At 33.3% G+C, this 25,058-nt stretch overlaps 11 protein-coding genes across 11 annotated transcripts; 10 read left to right on the top strand and 1 right to left on the bottom strand.

The window, feature by feature from the left end:
• Window positions 1-194: 194 nt before the first annotated feature.
• KABA2_06S05588 (uncharacterized protein) lies at window positions 195-854 on the bottom strand (the record flags this gene model as incomplete). The annotated part of the gene is made up of 1 exon (XM_041551357.1): window positions 195-854. The coding sequence occupies one exon, from the start codon at window positions 852-854 to the stop codon at window positions 195-197; it is 660 nt and encodes a 219-aa protein (XP_041407291.1).
• A 362-nt stretch (window positions 855-1,216) lies between these two features.
• MNT4 (putative alpha-1,3-mannosyltransferase) lies at window positions 1,217-3,208 on the top strand (the record flags this gene model as incomplete). Its single annotated transcript, XM_041551356.1, has 1 exon — window positions 1,217-3,208. One exon carries the CDS (start codon window positions 1,217-1,219, stop codon window positions 3,206-3,208), a length of 1,992 nt encoding a protein of 663 aa, XP_041407290.1.
• A 1,235-nt stretch (window positions 3,209-4,443) lies between these two features.
• Window positions 4,444-5,874, top strand: KABA2_06S05544 (histidine phosphatase family protein; the record flags this gene model as incomplete). The annotated part of the gene is made up of 1 exon (XM_041551355.1): window positions 4,444-5,874. One exon carries the CDS (start codon window positions 4,444-4,446, stop codon window positions 5,872-5,874), a length of 1,431 nt encoding a protein of 476 aa, XP_041407289.1.
• Window positions 5,875-6,578: 704 nt separating this feature from the next.
• On the top strand, window positions 6,579-7,235 carry KABA2_06S05522 (NAD(P)H-dependent oxidoreductase; the record flags this gene model as incomplete). Its single annotated transcript, XM_041551354.1, has 1 exon — window positions 6,579-7,235. The coding sequence occupies one exon, from the start codon at window positions 6,579-6,581 to the stop codon at window positions 7,233-7,235; it is 657 nt and encodes a 218-aa protein (XP_041407288.1).
• A 1,805-nt stretch (window positions 7,236-9,040) lies between these two features.
• Window positions 9,041-12,157, top strand: KABA2_06S05500 (uncharacterized protein; the record flags this gene model as incomplete). Its single annotated transcript, XM_041551353.1, has 1 exon — window positions 9,041-12,157. The coding sequence occupies one exon, from the start codon at window positions 9,041-9,043 to the stop codon at window positions 12,155-12,157; it is 3,117 nt and encodes a 1,038-aa protein (XP_041407287.1).
• Window positions 12,158-12,501: 344 nt separating this feature from the next.
• ESF2 (RNA-binding ATPase activator ESF2) lies at window positions 12,502-13,470 on the top strand (the record flags this gene model as incomplete). The annotated part of the gene is made up of 1 exon (XM_041551352.1): window positions 12,502-13,470. The coding sequence occupies one exon, from the start codon at window positions 12,502-12,504 to the stop codon at window positions 13,468-13,470; it is 969 nt and encodes a 322-aa protein (XP_041407286.1).
• A 354-nt stretch (window positions 13,471-13,824) lies between these two features.
• On the top strand, window positions 13,825-15,351 carry NOG2 (putative GTPase NOG2; the record flags this gene model as incomplete). The annotated part of the gene is made up of 1 exon (XM_041551351.1): window positions 13,825-15,351. One exon carries the CDS (start codon window positions 13,825-13,827, stop codon window positions 15,349-15,351), a length of 1,527 nt encoding a protein of 508 aa, XP_041407285.1.
• A 563-nt stretch (window positions 15,352-15,914) lies between these two features.
• On the top strand, window positions 15,915-17,303 carry POP2 (CCR4-NOT core DEDD family RNase subunit POP2; the record flags this gene model as incomplete). Its single annotated transcript, XM_041551350.1, has 1 exon — window positions 15,915-17,303. The coding sequence occupies one exon, from the start codon at window positions 15,915-15,917 to the stop codon at window positions 17,301-17,303; it is 1,389 nt and encodes a 462-aa protein (XP_041407284.1).
• A 1,389-nt stretch (window positions 17,304-18,692) lies between these two features.
• BRE5 (Bre5p) lies at window positions 18,693-20,501 on the top strand (the record flags this gene model as incomplete). The annotated part of the gene is made up of 1 exon (XM_041551349.1): window positions 18,693-20,501. The coding sequence occupies one exon, from the start codon at window positions 18,693-18,695 to the stop codon at window positions 20,499-20,501; it is 1,809 nt and encodes a 602-aa protein (XP_041407283.1).
• Window positions 20,502-22,179: 1,678 nt separating this feature from the next.
• Window positions 22,180-23,520, top strand: LYS9 (saccharopine dehydrogenase (NADP+, L-glutamate-forming); the record flags this gene model as incomplete). The annotated part of the gene is made up of 1 exon (XM_041551348.1): window positions 22,180-23,520. One exon carries the CDS (start codon window positions 22,180-22,182, stop codon window positions 23,518-23,520), a length of 1,341 nt encoding a protein of 446 aa, XP_041407282.1.
• Window positions 23,521-24,185: 665 nt separating this feature from the next.
• On the top strand, window positions 24,186-24,860 carry MSO1 (Mso1p; the record flags this gene model as incomplete). Its single annotated transcript, XM_041551347.1, has 1 exon — window positions 24,186-24,860. The coding sequence occupies one exon, from the start codon at window positions 24,186-24,188 to the stop codon at window positions 24,858-24,860; it is 675 nt and encodes a 224-aa protein (XP_041407281.1).
• Window positions 24,861-25,058: the final 198 nt, after the last annotated feature.

The following is a 25,058-nucleotide window of genomic DNA, read 5'->3' as shown; positions in this document are numbered from 1 at the left end:
CTTTTAACTATATTCAGAAAAATTGTCCTATTTTTAACTTTTTAAAAACAAAAATTCAAAATAAAAAAGAATTACTCATTTTTTACATATATATATATATATATATCTATAAATATAAAATATACTAAAAAATTTATTAAAATAAAATGTATTATTATTATTATTATTATTAATCATCTGTATAGTCATGCTATTTAAATAGTTCGTACCATACTAGATACATGGAAATCTCTAGACACCATAAACGATTCTTCAAATCCTGAACTTTGTAATTCACTCTTCTTTTGAAGAACTCTATCCAATTCAACGAATCCTAATTTCTGTTCATAATAAGAAACCAATTCATGTTCCACAATAACTTTAATAACAAGTTTCTTGCAGTCATTATATCTTTGTTTAAAATCAGAAAGTGTATGTTCAAATGTCTTCAAACCACAACCTTTCCCAAATGAGGTAAAACCTGTAATCTCATAAGAATCCGAGTATTTATCCTGAGGTAATGGTCTATAGGCTAAAGTAGACTTCACATTCTCTGTAGAAAATTTAAATGGTAAAATTTCCTTGATATCATACCATTTGTAACCTCCGACAGTTCCACTGGAGAGCAAACCTGGGACAACATCGTTTACGTCATCCACCATGACGTAGAGTATGCAATCATCGATATCTATTCCAAGATCACCGAAAAATGTAGTGACTTCATGAATCCTTGGTGTTTGAACAATACCATATTTTACAACTTGTTTATCGTATCCATTGTTAACAATTGTCATGAGATCCATTATTGTATTGGCAGGACATTCTCTCAGTAAATTCACTGGGATGGCTAGGATACTTCTTTGTGGATTTGTCATATTCCTTTTCTGTTTCGATCTGTTCAGATGGTGGTACTACTTATTTTGACAATCTGGAGAGTACTGAACCATGAAATCATCGATGTATAGTTACTTGTTTAAAACCAGTATTGTATAATATCTAGAAAATGGTGATGAGGTTGAAAATATTTCTGGCTGCTGGGACAACCAAAAAGAAAAAAAAAAGTGTGTGTAAATCTGAAAAATTTACTCCTTCCTTCTTTTGAGTGTGTGAGTGTGAGTATGCCGTACTTTCTCGGTTAAAAGGAAATAATGGAACTGCAACGCGATGAATCGATCTCTCCCAGGTTACACATAGTGTAGATTAGTATTTGCAATTTGGCAATTGAAGATTAATTCCGATGAGGCTCATAAAGTTTAAAAGTAAGACCTCTCTAACTAGTCTAATTCAAACGAATTCGTATCCAATAAGACACGAAGGCCAAGGGACACATCCATACGAGATGGTCGCTACACGAATGAAAGTAAGAATGTTCCTTCATAGAAGGAAGCAATTTTTCATTGTGATGACATTGTTTCTAGCTTTAGTAACACTATGTTTGTTTACATTTAAATCACTACCAACAGACATAATACCGGAATTAAAACCATATCAGAAGGATATATTTAGATTCGGTACATTTAAGGACGGATACTACGTGGATCCAGACTCAATAACAGGAGACGATTCTGGGTTTGACCTCGAGAAAACAAATACTAATTATTCGTTATTTAGTGATGACATATACTCACAATTAAAGGATCTTGATATAGCGAATAAATGTAATAAGCTTGCAAGGACTTTGATATTGGATTCTACGTCGAAGACCCTTGATATAGATGGGTCAACTAAATCGTTAATGAGAAATGTAGAAAGATTTAGAATTTACGATTACTGTTTCTTAAGAGGGAATGTAGAGTTAAAGGATATATTTGCAGATGATTTGAGTCTCATGACGAAATTAACACATAAATTATTCCCATTTTTGAATATACAATATACAGAAGAATATCAATCCAACGAAGTCTTAATCTTTGATTTATCTACAAATAAAGATACCACTGTAACATTTCATGATCATTTGGATAATCCTTTTAAATATTGGATAAAGACAGCAAAGGGGAAAGGGATAGTCACGACAATGTCAGTGAAAGAAATAGATTATTTCCTTAGACTTATTAAAGTTCTCGATAAATTGAAAAATGAATTACCAATCCAAATAGTAGTAACGAATTTAAATGATTTTAATATTATTAAGGATACTTTAAAACACAAACTTTCTAATTCAAGACAAGAAATAATAATTTTGAACGTTTCTCAATTACTTGATACTGAATTTACAAAAATTAAAATTACAGGTTATATTAGTAAATGGATTGCTACTTTATTTAATACATTCGAAGAATTTATATTTTTAGATGTAGATGTAGTACCATTCCAACCAATTAAAGAATTTTTTAACATCCCAGAATATCAAAAGCATGGATTATATGTATATCGCGATAGAGACATCGGCCATGCTAAACTTGAACCTCATTGTAGAACTAATTTCTTTAATTTAGAACCAACACTCCAAGAACGTCAGTTGATTGGAACTCAATGGATCTTCAATTTAAAATCAAGTGCTTTACAATTATCACAAACTAAGGATACAGAACAAGAAGTGTACAAGTCATTTTTCAATAATTTAATTATGCATCAAGTTGATAGTGGACTAGTTATAATAAGTAAGACAGTAGAGAACTATAGTAGTTTATTGATGGCTATGCAATTAAACATGGCAGAGATATTAGAGGATTGTGTTCATGGAGATAAAGAGTACTTCTGGTTAGGTCCTCTTGTCGCAGGCCACTCATATTCAATTGACCCCACACGATGTGGTGCCGTGGGGACATTATACGAAGAGAAACAAGTAAATAATGACGACGAAGAAGATATCAGTAGAGTCGGTATATGTTCTACTCAAATAGGTCATTGTAACGACAAGAATTCATTGCTATGGCTAAACGGTGGTACAAAACTATGTAAGAATCCACATGCTGCTACAAACGATTTCGAGAAATATCCCGATTTTATGACACAAAGGTATGGGAACGTGGATGAATTATCCAAAATATACAATTCGGGACTTCATATTGATGGCATGGTTATTCCCGATAATAGTGAAGACACTATGAGCTGGATGCAAACAAGAGAGTGTTCTCAATATAGATTTTGCGCGTATGTTGACATCTCAAAACAGAGTCATCATACGAAATCTGAAAATTTGATTCGGTTTGATCAGAAACAAATTCAGAATTACAATAAGATATCTGCCATTTGGTCCGAAGATATTAAAGAATTATTAGAGTAAGTAAACGTTACCCATCTTCCCCCCTTCGTTTTCTCTCTGAAATAATTTTCCTGTTTCTTATATATGAAACACTACCCACGTGCTAAAAAGGTACCATTTTATCCTTTTGATATTTGGATTGTTCCAAACTTTTAAAGGGTTCATTGTTTCACCAAGAAATTATATACTCATTTGGAAAAAGAAGTAAAAACAAAAGAAAAAGAAGAAGGTACGAACTATTTTGCAACTATGAAATTCAAAAGGTCCTGTTTTTTTTTCCGGCGTTTCCAGTATTGTTAAGATTTCGCTATCGATAACTTATTGTTAAAGTATCGTTGACTGATGGTATCGTATGTTTTTCCTCTTCTTTGATTACTCAATAAATTAAATCGGTGACTCAAGCGTGTGAGACACTATTGGTAGACTCTCTATCTGCGTCTGAGGTGTGTACCCTTTTTAATGTTCAAGCCGAGAAAAAGAAAAGAAAGATTAAGCGGGAGAAGATTACCCAAGTTAACAGTATCAAATTTAACGATTAAAGAACGTGCGATGCAATGATTGAAATAGAAACTAGAACCATGCACTCTTTAGGAGAGGTGCCGGTTGAAGGTGGGAGGGTACCCCTTATTATTAAGTTGAGTATTGATATGGGATTTCAACAATTATTGTTTAATCGTTTAGATTGCAAGGTTCGTTTTTGACGTTCCTTAAAACATTGAGTTCTGTGATATTTAAATCTGTATATTTTCTTGGGATAGCGATCAATCAATGCATGAATAATATTTTGTTATGTTTGGAGAGGTACCTTTTTTAGAAATTTAATAATACCCATTAACATCAATTATTTTCTTCTTTTCTTTGTAGTTAATTTAAGCATTGTACATTCACGTGGATATTGTTAATGTTCTATATTCATTATATTTTGTCTAGATGATGTTTGAAGTTTATTCCACGTGTGATGAAGTAAAAACTATTACGTTAATTGATACTCAATTGGTAAATGAATAAGAATAGTCAACTTATACTTGTTTAGCTTGTTTTCATTTTCCCTGAAATAATTTTGTATCGAGTTTAATGAACTCTAAATGTTTTCAGAAGAATATATAAATAAGGGATACTCGTTCTATACTTTCACCAATTCAAATGTTCGATTATAATTCTCTTACTCTTATTTTATTTTATTACTATGTATAACTTATCATCCAAAAAGCCATATATACAACCTATTGTATATATTTTAATATAATACTATTAAAATGTTTAACCAGATCCTTACTTTAGCTTCAATTGTATCCACCGCTTCTGTCGTCCGTGCTGTTATCATCGACTCTGCTTTCCTTGAAAACGACTTCTCTAAGATCGGTTCTCAAAAAGATATCTACCAATACTTGTATGGTAACGCTCCTCACTTCTCATATCCTGTCAACAACAGCATTCCCCTAGATATTCCAGAAACTTGTGAGTTGGTTCAAGTCCATTTATATGCTAGACATGGTGAAAGATATCCAACTTCTGGTTCCACTGCTAATGGTATCAATGCTATCTGGTACAAGTTTGGTAACTACACTAGTAGTTTTAATGGATCCCTAGCTTTCTTGAACGAAGAATACCAATACCCATTCGCAAACTCCAGTAACTATGGTCTATTGACAACTCCTGCTAATGTCGCAAATCCATACAACCCATTACTAGGTAGTATCACTGGTACTACTGAAGGTCTAGAATTCTTAGAACGTTACTCTGAAATTCTTTACAAACATCAAAACTTTACTGCTTGGACTTCCAACTCCCTAAGGGTTCACGATACTGCCGAATACTTCATTGAAGCTCTAGGTGATAAGTTCAAGGTTAACTTGCAAACTATCACTGAAGATCCATCTCAAGGTGCAAATACTTTGACACCAATCAACGGTTGTCCAAACTGGAACGAATCTGCCAGTAAGGCCATCATGGCCAAATACGACCAAACTTTCCTTACTGATATTTCTAAGAGATTAAACACTGAAAATCCTGGTCTAAACCTGACAAAGACTGATGCCCTAAACATGTTCAACTGGTGCGGTTTTGAAATCAATGTCCGTGGCTACAGTGAAATATGTGACGTATTTACAATTGATGAATTGATCAAGTACGGTTATTACGGTGATTTATTGACTTACTACGATGAATTTATTGGCAACCCATTAGCTAATGCTGTTGGTTCCGTTCCAGTCAACGCTACTTTAACTCTATTAAACACTCCAGAAGACAAACTAGACCAACAAGTATTCTTAAGTTTCACTCACGACACCAATATATTAAACTATGCTGCTGCTCTAGGTATTTTTACTGACAGTCCTGCACTATACCCTGAATCCATTGACTGGATTACAGATTTCCATAGATCTTGGATTGTTCCACAAGGTGCTAGAATACAAACTCAAAAATACAACTGTAAATCTTCCAATGGTACTTCTTCTTCTTATGTCAGATTTATCGTCAACGATGTCGTCAAGCCATTGACTAACTGTAGCAGTGGTCCAGGTTTCTCATGTTCTCTACCTGATTACAATAAGTTTGTTGAAGACAGATTTAAAGACGTTGATTTCTACTCTCAATGCGGTGTTTCTAAAGTTTCTAATATCACTGAGTTATCTTTCTACTGGGATTACAAGACTCACGACTACAACGCTCCATGTGAAATCTAATTGATTTAGAAATGCAACTCCTTTTGGGTAACATTTTCCTTCAATTTCTTATTCTCTATTAGTATTATGAATTCCTTTTCCCATTTTCTTTAAAAGATACATAGTCTTTTATTACTGCTTATTAATAAAAGATGAGGTATTGTTTCGGTAAAATATTTCTTTGAATAAATATATCAGTTTCAGTTCGTGGTCTCTATTTCCTTTTCTAAATAAAAATCCAACAGTTCAACTTGTTCTTAACAAGAAGAACAGCTTTCTATACATAGACTTCTAAATAACTAAAAATACAATAATACCAGACCGATGTACACTAATTAAGATGTCATTGAACGTTCTTAGTTCATAATTATGTAAGCACACAAGAGTTCTAATATGTTTATAAACATGTATATGAACACAACTGTCAACCTCATCCCTCACTTTATATCATTACATCTTACGTAAGCTTGCGCCCCAAAGTAAGCAACCGGCGGATTCGGCCGAATTATTTTATTGTTAACTCCGCAACTTTCTGTTACGTAATCGTGTAGATCTGCAGTCTCGAGGGAGGCATACCAAAATAAATAATCAATCTGTTTACATAAAAGTATTTAAAGAGCTGAAAATTGACAATAACTTTGATATTGACATGTACCGTAGTTGCCAAAAACAAAATACTTAATTTAACAACACCACAATAAACATATCTGAAAAATAAAAACATAATGAAAGTTTTAATTGTCTTTGCTCATCCAGAAAAACAATCCCTGAACCATTCCTTGTTGGAGGTTACAACCAATTACTTAAAGGAAAAAAACCACGAGGTCAAGGTAGTAGATTTATACGCCGAGCATTGGAAGGCTGGTATCGATCAAGATGACTTCTTAAATCATGACAGGGGGACTAGATTATACGCAATGAGAGACTCTGGTTCTGCATTCTCGGCTGGTATGTTAAGTGAAGATATAAAAGAAGCACAAGCTAAATTAGAATGGGCAGATTTAATTATTTTCCAATTCCCAATGTGGTGGTACTCTATGCCAGCACTAATGAAGGGGTGGATAGATAGAGTTTTAACTCAAAATTTCGCATATGCTGGTGGGAAAGAATTCAAAAACGCTCCATTAGCAGGAAGAAAAGCTTTCATTATTTCTACTGTTGGTGTTACAGAGGACTACTACACAAAGGGTAAATTAGGTGAAATAGACGAGGTGTTCTTCCCAATTCAACATGGAACTTTTTCTTACGCCGGGTTCAAAGTTTTACCAGCAATTATTGGTTACAACGCTGACTCTAGAAAATCAAACTGTTTTGAAATCACCTCAAAAATTATTAAAGAACGTATTGATAATATTGATAATGTTAAACCTATATACGATTAGAGTATGATAGATAGCCTCTTCTTCCATTGAAGATTTATAACTTATTAACGCCATAATTCGAAAAATTCCATATCTATAAAGGTTAATATAAGCTCTATAACTACTTACATTACTTAAATATTTTCTGTATTTATACCTTATTTATGACATCATAAGGTTATTATTCAAATCGCATAAATGAGGTTACTAGTGTAAGAATTAAGGTATTTTGTTTATGGAATTGAAGGAGGTTGACTTGTTTCAATTTTGAGTAATACAACGTTTTTTATTATTAAGAACAAGACCCTTGGCTAGATGAATAACAATGGATAATAAAATACTTAACCATAATTGGAAAAGATAAATAAAGATGTTAAAATATTTAATAATGTAAAGTAAACAACTTACCCCATCCATCTCTCTCCAATCCTCGAAGACGTAGAAAAAATGAATAAGAGATAGTTCAATAATGAACAATGGTATCCAGAAAAAAATGCTCTATTGTATATTAGTTATATTTCGTACATATTACACCAAAAAGTGGTATCATGAACAATGCTATATTTTTATTTATCTGAAAACATCTGAAAACAAAACAATGAAAAAATAACAACATCAATATTTTCCCTGAACTTTTTGTCCTTCCATTATTAAAAAAAACGCTACCATTTTAATATTATTTGACCTTATGCGAGTAACGAATTAGCTGAAAGATAATGATAAATCTGAAGAATTATTAATTTTCAATGATTTTCTAAAGAATTTGAAGCATCTAAGAACTAAAAAGTTATAGGGTTATTACAATTTCGATATATAACAATTTTGTACATTGTTCAAAGTTAGCATAACATCATCTTGATTAGCATGTCGTCGTTAATAATAAACCGTCCAGAACACTAAGTAAGAAATTATTCTTTGTATAACCCTACAAGTTACAACATCTTATAGGATGAACGTCCCTCGTTTGGTTACGTCACTCAAATTAGTATGTTCCTTGTTGTAATATATTATTTTCTGTCATTATTACCTATCATTTTCAGCCTCATCCGATAGCTTACTTTGTCACCAATTCCAGAAAGAAAAAAATAAAAAGAAGATTAGCTGATCGAAAAAATTTGGAAAATAATAGGTAGATGGAGGAGAGAAAAACAATAGAAATACAAAAGAAAGACAAACAACATTTTATGGTAATTATCAGGATATTTTTTTCAGTTAATCTTGAGCAATGAACCATAATCGACATAGAATCAGCATGCAGGGTATCTGTTGCCGCCTTACCTTTCTTACTGAATTTGACAACATATATTTTTGAGGTCAATGATCAAAACAATCCATATGAATTATATTGCGTGATAATTTTGAAACCTTAGTATAATGTAATTGGTACGCTTAATAGCCTCAAGAACTTCATCTAAGACACTATTTAAATCTCATTCCAAAGACTGTTTTCAGAGAGAGATAAAATTTAAACAGAGATGCACATAGAAGCTTCTTAGTTCACAGCTCTTAAGGGTGCACTATTTTGGAATTTTTTAATTCCCTTGACGAATTAATGATCGAACAAGTTTTATTTTCTGAATACGTAGGGATTTTGATATGCATGTCATATAGAAAATGATTTTCATTAAAGGAATCATTATTCTCGACTGTTAGACATTGTAGAAAAATATTGGTCCTGGACAACTCTTAGAACATTTCTCGAAGAGTATATATAGAGGTCTTTCACAATGTTGTACTTCTTGAAATTCGAAACATTTTCCACTATATTTTATAAATTTACTTAAGTTGCCCACGACAAGTTCCATTCTAACAAGAACTAAATAATCATGAAAATTGCTATAACTATTTTATTTTGGATTTTCTTGATCAATTATTCCAGGGCAATAAATGTCTCACCATTAAGTGGTGTTGATAGGGACAAACTTTTATCATATATCAATCTGAAGAGATCTTACCATGTGGATACTAATTCATTGACGTGGAACAAAGCTGCCGCAAGTGCGGCAGCTTCTGAACTTTCAAACTATAATTGTAACGATGAGTCAAAAAATATTTACCATAACAATGAATATGGTTTTACTTTCAGTAGGGGCCAATCTTTGGATGATGTTGTAGATAGCTGGTATTCAGGTATTTCATATTATAATTACGATACCCAAAATGTTAGACCCCTAAATAGACAATTCTCACAATTGGTGTGGAAGGACTCATCATCAGTAGGTTGTGCTATGTTAACATGTGGTTCAGACCCAGTGATTTTATGTCGTTACTCACCACCAGGAGCCATTCTGTCTCAGTCAGAGGATAATGTTGGTGATCTAAAGTTCCATTTTCTCAGAGTTCCATTGACAATAACGACAACCGTTCTGCAATCAACCGAAGTAACAAAAACCTTGACGGCAACTTCTATTTCCCTGAGTACTGATAAAATTACTGAATTTATTACTACGACCCAAGTCACAACTGTTCCAGAACTAACAACTGTACAAGAACTAACAACTGTGATAAGTAGTCATACTATAATCAATTATGATACCGTGACGGAAAGTGTACCAATTACAGAGTATACCACTATAACTGAAGAAACAACACTGAAAGAAAGTTTTACATTTGTTGAATTTAGAACATTAACTGAAGTTAGCGTTCTAACTCACAATGAAACTTTTACGGAAACTGCTACTTTAATTCAAACTTCTACATCTACATCTACTGAAACAGAAAAAGTAACTACATTAGAAACTACAACAGAAACAGAAACAAAAACAGAAAAAGAAAAAGAAATTACAACAGAAACTATAACAGATGCTACAACAGAAACAGAAACAGAACAAGAAATTACAACAAAAACTATAACAGATGCTACAACAGAAACTACAACAGAAACCACAACAGAAACAGAAACAGAACAAGAAATTACAACAAAAACTATAACAGATGCTACAACAGAAACTACAACAGAAACTACAACAGAAACAGAAACAGAACAAGAAACTAAAACAGATGCTACAACAGAAACTACAACAGAAACTACAACAGATGCTACAACAGAAACGGAAACAGAACAAGAAACAACAACAAAAACTATAACAGATGCTACAACAGAAACGACAACAGAAACAGAAACTACAACAGAAAACAAAACCATCTCAACCGTTAGCTTTGTTACACAATACGTAACAGAAACAAATATAGTAACTCTTGTACAAAATATAAGTACAACACTATTCGAAACCATCAGTAGCATTGATACTGTGACTTTAACAAATACCATTCCCAAAAGTGAAACAACCACCGTTACAGATACCTTGACCACTAAACAAACAGACACTGTTACAGAGGTGTCTACGTTGGTTGAGAGTGAGACCATGACTCTAACATATACTATAACAAACGAAAAAAGAATAACTGAGTTTGAAACTGTTACTAAGAACAACACTCTTACTGATATAAGTACTATAACAGAAAATAACAACGTAACCAATGTTGTTACAGTAACTGATAAAGAAACAAACTCAGAATACTTTACTGTGACCCAAAATCAAACTGTATTTGATACCAAGTTAGTAACATTGGACTATACGGTAACAAAATATGACACCGAATCCGTGGTTAAAACTATAGATAACACTATAACTGTGACATATACATCTCTTGTCACAAATAAAATAAATGAAACTGTAACCATTAATAACACGTCGTTAGACATAGTACCCTCAACAATTATTCAAAACACTACGATCACAGAAGTCTTACCAATAATATCAACTGCTTTCAGTACATTTAGAACTACACAAGTAACCACTATCACGGAAATAGATACTATTATTAATGGAAATATGGAAACAAGTATTAATAACGTAACTGCTATATTTACATCTACAGAACAGGTTACAATTTTTGTCCCAACCACTATAAAAGAAGAAAACATATCCTTATTCACAACCACTGTTTCTAATACAAATGCGCTAACTGTTACTATAGAAGTAACAAAGGATCCCACTCAATCCATTGAAGACGTTAAAACTGTAACTATATTTTCAACAGTCACTAGTTTAGACTGTTCCCTAACTCCAGGAAGTTCAATGAGTCTCTTGAATCCTACAGATTTTCAGACTTTTTCTCCTGAAAAGACCTCTAGAGAAAACCTACACGCAAATCAAAGAAGTAAGAGTAGTACGGTAACCACAGAATCTCTAAAACTATCTTTAACTAGCTTAGGAAGTAGTCCCATAGCAAAAAAAACCTTAACAGACGGTATATTAACCACATCTCCTTACTCATCGATGGAGACCTCATTTTCTTTTACAAACAATGAAGATAATACCCTACTCTCGCAATCAATCAATCACAGGTCTGATAACAACAACGCAGTCACCAGTTTAATGAGTTCAGAAAATTTAGGAGGTACGAATGCTCAATCTGTATCATCTAAAACAAGTATAACAGACGTTTCGAAATATTCATCGGAAACGGACACTTGGAATAGTTTACCAACAGAAGTTTTGATTAATGCTCGTGATTCCAAAGATATTATAAGTAAAACTAAGTTAAACATTTCTACAATATCGAGCATTTCCTCCCCGTATAATACTGAAACAAGTGATAATACTGAAACAAGTGATAATACTAATGAAGCAACCACCACAATGAGAGATAAAAAATCAACTACAACCAGTGACACGCGACATATATCACATGATATAAACTTGACAACAATAATTGATAACGAAGAGAGTAAGTTAGGCTCTACAACTAAGGAAACAAACAGTGCTTCCCTGACTACTGACACTAAAACTCAGACTAACAATTATTCCATTACTAGCCTTGCAACTATCACACAAGGTCGAGATATAGTAATGAAAGAAAATTCAGGAAGCCACTTTAATTTTGAGCTTCCAAAGAAAATTTTGCTGTTCATTTCTCTATTAATTAGCATAATCTAGTTGTACCATATTTTTCTAAATCGTTTTCTTATTCTTTCTTTATTCAACAATATATAAGTACCTCTCTCTATAGAAAAGTATTACTTTTATGCTATATGATTCTGTGCGTGTATCGTTTGTTGTGTATACCTTCCACTATAATTTAATTGTTTGCTGTCGCTGAATGCTTCCAAATATTGAAAATTTTTTTTCTTTTAGCGATGCGATGAGGTTTTTTACATTTAACAAATCTTTTATAAGTTATATAACTAAAACAACGGAAAATAGAAACATTCTACCATAGCATATGCTCAAGATATAAAAACCATAATATCATCCGACATACAGTTTGTAAAAATTGCACTATGAGTAGCATTAATTCTGATATTGACGATTTCTCCTCTGACGAGGAAAGCAATAACCCACTTCTAATAACGTCCAAGAAGAAAATATCTACAGTTAACGATGCATTTGATCAGGATGAGGAACACAGCGAAGAGAATGATGGTGAAGAAGATATTACTAAGGATTCTAACAATGCCACCAAAAATGAAAAGGAAGACATGAAAGGTGTAAGGCCACAAAACGATGACAACGAAAAAAATCTAGGTGCTACAAAGGAGGATAATGATATGATGACTAAGGAGGAGAAGACGGCCAATCTAAAAAAGAGATTAGCCCTAGTGCAACATATGCGTAAGAATTCAAAACATAAGACTGGTGTCATATACCTGTCGAGTATTCCTCCATATATGAAACCTGCGAGGATGAGACATATCCTCTCGCGATTTGGTGAAGTAGACAGATTGTTTTTAAAGAGAGAAACTGACGACAAGCATAAAAGAAGAGTTAAAGGTGGTGGTAATAAAAAAACAATGTACGAGGAAGGTTGGGCAGAATTTGTTAGGAAGAGAGATGCAAAATTATGTGCAATTACTTTGAACGGTAATATTATTGGTGGGAAAAAAGGTACGTTCTATCACGACGATATATTAAATGTAAAATACCTACCTGGATTTAAATGGGCTGACTTGACTGAACAAATTGCTAGAGAGAATGATGTTAGACAAGCCAAATTGGAGATTGAAATATCGCAAGCTAATAAATTAAATGCTGATTTCATCAAGAACGTAGAACAAAGTAAAATGATCGCCAACATAAAGAACAGCAGAAAGAGAAACTCCACAGATAAAGAGACAGAGGAAGGTGAAAATAGAAGAAATTTCAAACAGCATAAGGTTGCAACCAACAGAGCCGATGCTCCAAAGGCTATTAAGAATAACAGCAACAAAAAATCGATTAATTTAAATAGCGTTCTGTCCAATTTATTATGAAGACCTACATGACCACTAGCATATACTTGATACATATACATATATATTATTACTATTATACCCTTAACAATCTTTCCAAATATAAAAGTATCGAGTCTGTTTTGATCTTATCCAGACCAAAAATATATTTTGCACGTGATCACGAAAATTTTTCTTATGTTTTTGGATCTACTGCCAAAACGAAAATTTTTCTCTTTCCGATCGATGGGCATCGCTAGAATAGGAATTCTAGAGGGAAATATTTAGTAATGACATTTTATATATATTAAATGAAGTTATGGCAAAAGGGGTTCAACAGATTCCGAGACCAAGATACTGAACCTGAATATCCATATATCGATAGTATACTTAAACATGGGGAACTTTAAAAAGGAAAAATCCAGAAGAACCCGTGAGGGAAAGATAAAAGACGGTAACCTAAAAGTGAAAGGTGAAAATTTTTACAGAGATGGTAAGAGAGTTCAGTTCTTAAATATGTATACCAAAGGTGGTGCTGTTAAGAATAAGAATGGTGACTTGATTAGAGCTGCTCCCCTACAAGATGCTACTATTCCTACTGCTAGAGTTCAACCGGATCGTCGTTGGTTTGGTAACACAAGAGTTATATCCCAGGATGCATTGGAACACTTTAGAGGTGCCATGGGTGAAACCCAAAAGGATACCTACCAAGTTCTATTAAGAAGAAACAAGTTGCCAATGTCATTACTAGAAGAAAAAGACACTACAGAATCCCCTAGAGCTAACATTTTGGAAACCGAATCTTATAACCATACGTTTGGTCCAAAATCTCAAAGAAAGAAGCCACGTATCGCTGCTTCATCATTAGAAGACTTGGTTAGCGATGCTTCTAATGATAGCAAAGTGTTTGAAGAAAAACAAGAACTTAATACAACCTTAGGTCTAATGGGTGGTGAAACTGACGAAGATGGATGGACTCAAACTACCAAGGAACATATCTTTAGCAAAGGTCAATCAAAACGTATTTGGAACGAACTTTACAAAGTTATTGATTCATCTGATGTGGTTATCCAGGTTTTAGATGCTAGAGATCCTTTAGGTACCCGTTGTAAATCTGTTGAGGAATATATGAAGAAAGAAACTCCTCACAAACACTTAATATACGTTTTAAATAAGTGTGACCTGGTCCCAACTTGGGTTGCTGCTGCTTGGGTTAAACATTTATCGAAGGAACGTCCTACTTTGGCTTTCCATGCCTCTATTACTAACTCATTTGGTAAGGGTTCTCTGATCCAACTATTACGTCAATTCTCTCAATTACACAGCGATAGAAAACAAATTTCAGTTGGTTTCATTGGTTATCCAAACACTGGTAAATCATCAATTATCAACACTCTGAGAAAGAAGAAGGTGTGTCAAGTGGCTCCTATCCCAGGTGAAACCAAAGTCTGGCAATACATTACGTTGATGAAGAGAATTTTTTTGATTGACTGTCCAGGTATTGTTCCTCCTTCAGGTAAGGATACAGAGGAAGATATTTTATTCAGAGGTGTTGTTAGAGTTGAGCATGTCTCCAATCCTGAACAATATATACCAGGTGTCTTAAAACGTTGTCAAAGAAAGCATTTAGAAAGAACTTATGAAATTTCTGGTTGGAATAATGCTACTGAATTCATAAAAATTTTAGCACACAAAGGTGGTAGATTATTGAAAGGTGGGGAACCTGATGAGTCTAGTGTTTCTAAACAAATCTTAAATGATTTTAACAGAGGTAAAATCCCATGGTTTGTTAGTCCGCCAGAAAAGATCCCACCATCTGAAGAAAAAGAAATAACAGATAAGAAGAGAAAGGCTGATGATGTTGAAGAAGAAGTAAAAGAACAAGAACAAGAACAAGAATCCAAAAAAGTGAAAAGTGCTTAGAGACAGACCATTGAATAACTCTTTTTTTTGCATAATTATCGTTGTTTTCTCTAAAAATTCTTTCCCAATCCATTTTTATTAATAATATTAGATCTTCATCACATATATTATATAAATATATAAGTATATAAATCCACACTGTACATTACTCATTACTTATAAAAATTCAATTTAAAGGGATAATAAAAATTTGCAAAGAGATTAATGTCCAAATTCTGGATGGTGTAATACTGCTATACCTTTCGTATAACACGATAATTACTACCTAAAAAATTCATTCAAATTTCGAAAATGGAAAGGAAAAACGAATGGCGAAGGCCGTTTTGGTGTCTTCTATAAGATACTATTATACACTGTGTAAATGATGGACAACGACAAAGGATACACAATTTTTATTAAATTGAAGACAGAGCTTGCAAGATATCAATATATATACTTATTGCTTGATAAAAGTTATACATATAATACCGAATTTTCAAAACTACATTGTTTACTAGACAAAATATCAAGGATACGAAAAATTAAGAGCAAGACATATCAAGATAAGAAAATAAAACTTCAAAATGCAGGCGATACAACATCAGGGCATGAATATGCGTGATCATCAATTCTTTAATCAAGGTAATGAAAAACAGAATAATAATACGAATGGAAACATAGCGATAGGAATTCCAAATAATGGATTTGGTTCACAAATGAATACTAATGGATTAATGAATCAACCGCAACAATTACAACAACAACCTGGTAATTTACCAACATTGCATGGTTTTAATCAACCACAGGAACAAGGAAATGCATATCTAATGAATCAAAAAGGAGGCCCATTACTTCCACAACAACAGGACTTCCAAGGAATGAAGGCACCAGTGCAACAACAACAACAACAACAATCTCAACCATTTAATAATAATACCAATTTGGGTGTGCCAGGTCCCATACCTAACAATCTTCCTCCCGGACTGAACGTTATGCAACAGCCTGGTGTCAACGTTAGTGTAAATAGACCTGTCAATATGCCATTAGCTCCTAATATGAATGCACCTCCTGGTGCTAATACAGTAAGTAATTCGAACATGATGCCACCAATGATCTTACCACCTTTAATGCATTTGTTTGTTCGCGAAGTATGGAAGACGAACCTCCATAGCGAATTTGTTGCCATAAGAAGGTTAGCTACTCAATATAATTACGTATCTGTGAGTACTGAATTCATCGGCACTTTAGCGAGACCAATTGGTAATTTTTCATCAAAGGAAGATTATCATTACCAAACCATGAGATCTAACGTTGATATTTTAAACCCTGTTCAACTCGGAATTTCATTAAGTGACGCAAACGGTAATAAACCAGATAATGAACCTTCGACATGGCAGTTCAATTTTGACTTTGATACAAATAAAGAAATGATATCCGCTGAATCTTTAGAGTTATTAAGAAATTCTGGGATTAACTTTGAAAACCATCGTACAACAGGTATCGATAAATTCGAATTTGCACAACTGATGATGGATTCTGGTCTGATCTTAGATACAAACACCGCATGGATTACATTCCATGCAGCTTATGATTTAGGTTTCTTAGTACATATTTTAACGAATGATATGATGCCATCCACTAGAGCTGATTTTGAATGGTGGGTTCATAAATTTATGCCAAACCTATTCGATTTGAATCTAATATATAAGATGATTCGTGATTTCAAGAACCCTCAACATGCACAATCACAAGGCCAACCGCCAAAATATTCATTAACAACGGTTGGTGATGAAATTGGGATTCCTCGTTTTCCAATATTTACTACTACCGGTGGTCAAGCTTTATTAATGCTTCTTTCATTCTGTTACTTGAGTAAACTCTCAATGCACAAATTACCTGATGGAACCGATTTTGCCCAATATAAAAATGTAATCTATGGAATAAATGAAGATCAATTGCAACAAGCAAAGTAAAGCCAATGATTAGATTTTCTTCCTCTCTCATGGACTGGCGTAACTACATGGTGTCATACCACAGATAGACTCGCTCATACACACAGACAAAACTACATACCTACGTATACTTAAATATAAATATGTAATTCGTGGTAGTCATACTTAAACTAATATAATAGTCGAGCATCTATCTTGTTTGATATATTGACTCTTTGTCGAAATAATCAAAGGTAAAAAGGCTCCCATATCACGTGCCGCATCCAAATTGGGCGCAAAATTTTCTGAAAAAAAGAAGTTTTTGACGTTACTTTCGCAATTCACAACGAACGAAGTCGACCGTCAAAACATTTTAGAAAAGAGGAAGAGAGGAAAAAATTGCCACCTCAAAGGATTTTGGCCGTTGGAGGAGGTTTAACTGGGAGCAACCTTTTTAAAAGATATATATATATATACTTGCCTCAATTTTCGTAGTATTTATTCTTGAGTATCAATTTAGATAGATAAATATACAACAGTATTACTAACACGTTTGTGAACCACCAACCTTGGTGTACCATTATTATTCAGCTGCAACTCTTTGGCAACGAATTGAACATTTTTTTTAAAAAAAATACATACCGTCTCCTGCTTTCACTAGTAGACTGAGATCAGAAAACACATTCACTGGAAACATACTTCGTGCTTTTTTAAAAAGTATATAATACGAAGTTCGAATAACCTTTCCAACCCCACAGAATATTCATTTGTAAATAACAAATCATTCTATTAGCATCTTCGTCCATTCTTATTTCTTTTCTTTTCTTTTCAATTTTAACAAGAAAATTTAATTTTTATTGACTTTATTTTGGCAATTGCATCAATCCATATATCAAAACTACATTTTTCTTTCTTTCATTGTATTATAACTTTTCCTAAAATCATTCCCATATTTTTCGAGTTTATTTTAGTTGCAATCAAACTATAATATACATTTATTCATCAAGATACCAGTAGCCGAATTAACTGTAACGTTGAGCAACTTTTATTTTCATTATTTCGTAATTATTTTAATTTTGCCCATTTTAATATCATTCACGTACAGTCATATTTATTCACGATCATATTACTTTTCACATTATTAAACATTTGAATTGTCCTTCGTTTATATATATATATCTTTTTCAAATCAAAGAAAGAAAAAGATTGAAGAATTAACATTAACATTCAAAAGATTAATATACCTTATATTATTTTAGAAATATTATCGTTCCCTTACATAGACAGAATTCTTTTTTGAACAAGATAGTTCCAAAATAAGCATTACTATCTAAGAATCTCTAAGATATAACGTCATAAACTTTTCTTTACCATCACTTTTTAACAACTTCAAGAGGTACTCAAAACAAAAAGAAACATCCAATTTTAACCATGGGTTCCAGTGTCCAAGATATTGCATATGCATTTTTGCAAACTTACTATGAAAGGATGAAAACCAATCCTGGTAAATTATCAAGTTTTTATAGTACCACTGCAGAATTAACGCACATCAATTATCAACAAGTTGATTTTGATAAGATCCCTTCAACTTCCTCTAATACTTTAACTACTGTGAAATTAACCGGTAAGGATAATATTAGCAGATTCTTTGGTAGAAATGAGGAAAAAATTTGTGATTTGAAATTGAAATTAGATTCCTGCGATTTTCAAAGTACAGGAATTGCTCATAAAGGGATTATAATAATAGTTACCGGTGAATTATTTTGGAGTCAATCTCCGATTTATAAATTTTGTCAAATGTTTGTATTAACACCACTTGCTAAAAATAGCGAGGTTTATGACATAACAAATGACATAATAAGGTTTTTACCACAAGACAGTCAATCTGAAAATCTAGCATCTAACTCTCAAGCCAACGAACAAGAGATCGAAAAATCTATTCCTGTTAAAAACGAAACAACGAGTAAGAAAACTGCTGAAGAACCAGCAAAAGAGACTAAGAAAGCCTCAAAACACAAGAAAGATTCTTCTTCTAAAGTCGAGGATAAAATAACAGAAAATACAACACCAATTGAAACAAAGGAAGAAATTATATACGAAAAAGAAGCAACTCCTGTTGATAAGGTGATAGAGACCTCAGATGTACCAAAATCAAAACAAGAAATCAAATCAGTCGATTCACAGGATAAAAAAGAGATCAAGAAGGAAGATTCGAACGAAAAGAAGGATTCGAAGAAAGATTTACCGGTTGAAAAAAAGGACCACATAAAAGAACTTTCAGTGGAAAAGAAGGATAGCAAGAAGGATGGAAAGAAGGAAAACAAGAAGGACAATTCTAATGAGAAGAAAGAGCCTGAAAGTAAGATCGATTCAAAGGAAAAATCTAAGGATAAGAAAGAAAGCAAAAGCGAACACAATGAGAAAACGAAAGAAAAACATCCTGAAAAGAACATTCCTAATAATGAAGTTGCTCCAACTGTCGGTACTTCTAATAATAAATCTGAGAACGTAGAAATACCAAATGATGTGTCTCAGTCTAATTCAAAGACCACCGTAGAATCCAAGGACAAACAAATACCTACCGAAGTGAGGAACTTGACAGATACTGTTGTTACTACAATTAAGGAGACTACTGAACAAACTGAGCCTACTACTACTTTACCTGTCGTACCAAAGAAAATGTCATGGGCTTCGAAGGTTTCGCTACATGATGCAGTTCCAAAAGAAAGTAGAAAAATTATTGTAGCTCGTGAGGAACCTTCAATGCCACGCACTGATTCTAACCGTAACAAGAAAAATAACCGTAACAGAGATGGCGACCGTAAGGATAACAATTCCAAAAATAACGGTAAAAGGAGGCCCAATAACAATGTCAACAGAGATGGTTATTATCCAGTATATATTAACGACACTCAAAGTATAAAACCGGAATTAATTAGAAACAAATTAATTAAGGATTTTGGTCCTGTTATGAAAATGACTACTGGTGATAATTTCATTGTCATTGATTTCCAATTAGAATCCAGTCAAAAGGAAGCTATTGATACTAAGAAAATAATGGTAGAAGGTACAGAGTTTACATTAGAAAGAAAAACATATAGAAAAGGTCAACCTGCTGGTCCTATAACGTCGTCGTCATCGTCGTCTACTTCAACAACTGCATCTTCATCATTACCATCTGAATACACCAATGATACCAGAAATCACAAACGATTTAATTCTAACAAGAAATCTGTATAAAAGCAAACTTTGATCGTCAAGCAAAGTTTTAATAGTAAACTCCAGAAATTTCTAATGAATTTTGCAAAACATTCCTTAATGAATTCCAAGGATTTAATGACCATGTATCCGTATAAATATATAAAATAATAAATAATAAAAATAAGAAAAAAAACACATTAAAAATTAAACACTTTTGCAACGCTTTTAGGCTTTATCCAACTACAAAAAATCATGGTAAATAAAAAAAAAGAGATTTCACATGCTTTCAAAATGGAATGAAAACAAATTGACCTTTCACAAGGAAATGTCGTTTCAACCCACTCTGTTCCTACACAATACCTTCCTCCCGAAGGATTCCAATGTTGCATAGTAACATGTATTTAACTATAAGGGATTCGTTTACCACAACTACCTTGATGGCGTCATAGAGATGGAGATAAAGTCCCTTACAGATTTGAAAGGTCTAATTAAAAAGCAAAAATAAAATTTAAAAAACCAAAAAAGAACCCTTGAAGGAATGTATCTAATTACGTTCATTTGTTCTTTATATTTATACAAAATAAAATATTATACGCTACAAGCTTTATTTTATATGCGTTGGTGTCCTCTTCTTTTTTTTTTTACCAGACAATTGAAAAATATTAAGAAAAATTGGCAGTGCCGTACATTACGATATTTTAGGCCTCCTTCTTTGTTAGGGCTTGTTACAGATTTTGCAAGCATTATTCGATATTGCGAGGCGATCGCTTTGTAATTGAAGCAACAAATCATCTTACCAAAAGTTTTGAGCAATAGATTTGTTCAACAATACCACTACTACCCAATCAAAGACATAAATACTGTAATATCAACAATTCTAGTAATTATGTGGCAATTGTTCTCATTCAAATTCAAATTGCGACAGCGTTGAAGGATGATTCAATATCACTTATTGATCTTGACATATCGTAAAATATATATAGAATGTATATCCTTTTAAGCTATTGGAGCAATATCTAATATGACTAAAAGTTATCATGGTAAGAGCAAAACTGAAGAAGAGAAAAGAGCAGTTTATACGGCAAGTACACATAATCACGGTGGAATTTTACCATTTTCCTCTATGAACTACAATTCCGCTGGTAAAAATTTATAATAACGGAATTCTCTTCTTTTTTTCCGTTATTATTGAAAAACTTCGCCTAAGTCATCTCTCTATGGCACCAAACAAAAAACAGCATATATATATTATTTGGAATTAACAGGGGAATTCCCATGGGATATATGCTTCTATAGACGTAGTTCTTATATTTTCAAGTGATTACGGACAGCAAGTGGTAGTAAGGAAGGACTCACATAATCGCTTGGTATAATATATGGAAATCAGCTTTCTATGACCCACGTTTGAATATTTCAGAATTACCTGAGTAATATTATGACCCATTATAACCACTGCATGCATCTTGGTATCTATCATTTGATTAATTGAGTAAATTTAAAGGTGAAAAATTTCAATTCTTTCTTTGACATTTAATTAAAGAATTTATATATATAAGGATGTAATACCAATATACTTTCTTTTAATTTTATACTTCATGTTACTCTTAATTCTTAATTAATTTACTATTCAGTTATACAGAAGTAACTAATTTTTATTATTTGAGGTATTACAACTAAAAAATAAATAATAGTAATAATAAAAATAACAACATTCAACATGACTAAGAGAGTTCTATTGTTAGGTTCTGGGTTCGTTGCCCAACCAGTCATCGACACCCTATCTGCTACCGACGGTATTGAAGTCACTGTTGCTTGTAGAACCCAAGCTAATGCTGAAAAATTAGCTAAACCATCTGGTTCAGCTGCTATTTCCTTAGATGTTACTAAGGATGATGAATTGGATGCTGCTTTGACTAACCATGATTTGGTTATTTCTTTGATTCCTTACATCTACCATCCAAACGTCGTTAGAAGTGCTATCAGATTAAAGAAGGATGTCGTTACTTCTTCTTACATTTCTCCAGCTCTAAGAGAACTAGAACCAGCAATTAAGAAAGCTGGTATTACAGTCATGAACGAAATTGGTCTAGATCCAGGTATCGATCACTTATATGCCGTTAAGATGATTGATGAAGTTCACAGAGAAGGTGGTAAAATCAAATCCTTCTTGTCCTACTGTGGTGGTTTGCCAGCTCCAGAAGATTCTGACAATCCTTTGGGTTACAAGTTCTCTTGGTCCTCTAGAGGTGTTCTCTTGGCTTTGAGAAACTCCGCTAAATACTGGAAGGATGGTAAGATTGTTAACATTGCCTCTGCAGATCTAATGGCTTCTGCTAAACCATACTTCATTTACCCAGGTTTCGCTTTTGTTTGTTATCCAAACAGAGACTCCACTCTATTCAAGGAATTATACCACATCCCAGAAGCTGAAACCGTTATTAGAGGTACTTTAAGATTCCAAGGCTTCCCAGAATTCGTTAAGAGTTTGGTTGACATTGGTTTCCTAAAGGATGACGCTAACGACATTTTCAGCAAACCAATTGCATGGAAGGATGCCCTACAACAATACTTAGGTGCTTCATCTTCATCTAAAACCGACTTAATTGCTAAGATCGACTCTTTGACCAAATGGAAGGATGCTGATGACAGAGAAAGAATTCTAGGTGGTTACCAATGGTTAGGTTTCTTCTCCGATGAAAATATTACGCCAAGAGGTAACCCTCTTGATACTCTATGTGCTCGTCTAGAAGAGTTAATGCAATACGAAGAAGGTGAACGTGATTTGGTTGTTCTACAACATAAGTTTGGTATCGAAAATGCTGACGGTACTACTGAAACCAGAACATCTACTTTGGTTGACTACGGTAAGGTTGGTGGTTACAGTTCTATGGCTGCTACCGTCGGCTACCCAGTTTCTGTTGCCACTAGATTAGTTCTAAATGGTACCATAAAGGGTCCAGGTCTGGTTGCCCCATACTCTCCAGAGATCAATGATCCAATCATGAAGGAATTGAAGGAGAAATACGGCATTTTCTTGGTTGAAAAGACTGTTGGTTAGATTGTTCTAATCTAAGGTTATATAAGATATATCCTACCTTGTCTCATTTCACGAAACGAAAATTTGAAAATACACACACAAAGATTCCTTGGGATAATATTTAGGATATTGTTCTAGCTATGTAGATAATATCATCATTCATGGGTCTTGATGATTTCTATAAATGCCGAATATATATACGTTCGCTCTTATTGGGTGTACACGTATGGCCATATATGTATACTTGAATAATACACACTTTCTAATGATCAATTTGTTAATATATATATGAATGGGCCGTTTCCATTGGACTTTCAACTCAACTGTTGTCTTTGTTTGTATCTGTCCTTGGACTGAGACTGTATAACTTGTCGTTTAATTAAATATTTTGAAAGCTACTTCTCTACACCCAGACACCTTGTATGCTAAAATAAAATACACGAATAATTAAACTAGTCATGTTATGACGTTGACAGTTTCTCTTCTAAAGGTACATCAAATACTTAACACTTCGAAACAAACCTAAGATCGAACATAACCTAAAGTGCATTTTTAATGCAACATATATAAAACAATACAGTAGGCTTCTATTCTATTTATGTTATTATACTTCAAGATTAAATTGCTAAAAGTCAAATAATCTTCGAAAAATTACTTTACGTTTCCATACAATATATTCATCAAAAATGTCTACGGCAGTCCATGGAGAATCTGGAAATTTCTGGAATAAATTCAAAACTTCTACAAAATCTATATCATCTTCATTTTCTCAACTGTCAGTGAAACCTGAATTGGACGGCGACTCACCAACATCAACCATAGTGCACAAAGCACTTGTAAAACACTACAAGAACCAGGAACCATTCACAGGATTCCCCTCATGGTTAGGTCATAAGGAAGACTTACCAAACGAACAAAAGATTTTAAAGAAGCAGACAGAACATTTAGAAAAACAACAAAGGGTACACGAGAAGCAAGTGAAAAAAGAACAATATCCGTCAGGTTTTACTTCATTGAGGAGAGCTGCAACATCTGTGACGGAGTCAGTTTCACAAACCCAGGATCCTCAACGAAAATCTGTTAGCTATGAAAGACGTTCAAGACCTAGTGATGCATTCCAGGGTATATATAACTCCGAGAGTCCCGAAAGCTATGCTAAAGACAGCAGCACAACATCCGTAAGTAGTACTGACAACAACATTCCATCAAGATCTTCATCGGGACGTATAAATCGTTTAGGAAGACCAAGCTGGTCGCAAGCTTCTGGTAATACAGGGAACCAAGAAAATACTAGACCAGAACTTACATCGCAATCATCATTGCTAATGACTGAAAGATTACGCAGAAAGACAAGAACATAATAATACAAACTTATCTCTAAGATAATCCTCACAGACAACTATTGACGTATATAACCTATAAATTGACCTAATACACATGATATAGAGTAAATAATAATGAGAAAATATAATATATGCTTTATATATCTCGTTTTCATAAATAATTGTCAGAAATGCAAAATATTACGTATGGAGGGTAAAAATGGCCTCACGATAAAG

Source organism: Maudiozyma barnettii (genome assembly GCF_903064755.1).
Source record: "Maudiozyma barnettii strain CLIB 1767 genome assembly, contig: KABA2_06, whole genome shotgun sequence".
In the NCBI taxonomy this organism is placed as follows: Eukaryota; Fungi; Ascomycota; class Saccharomycetes; order Saccharomycetales; family Saccharomycetaceae; genus Maudiozyma; species Maudiozyma barnettii.
The sequence above is the reverse complement of the archived record's forward strand: the minus strand, read 5'-3'. Positions and strand labels throughout refer to the sequence as shown.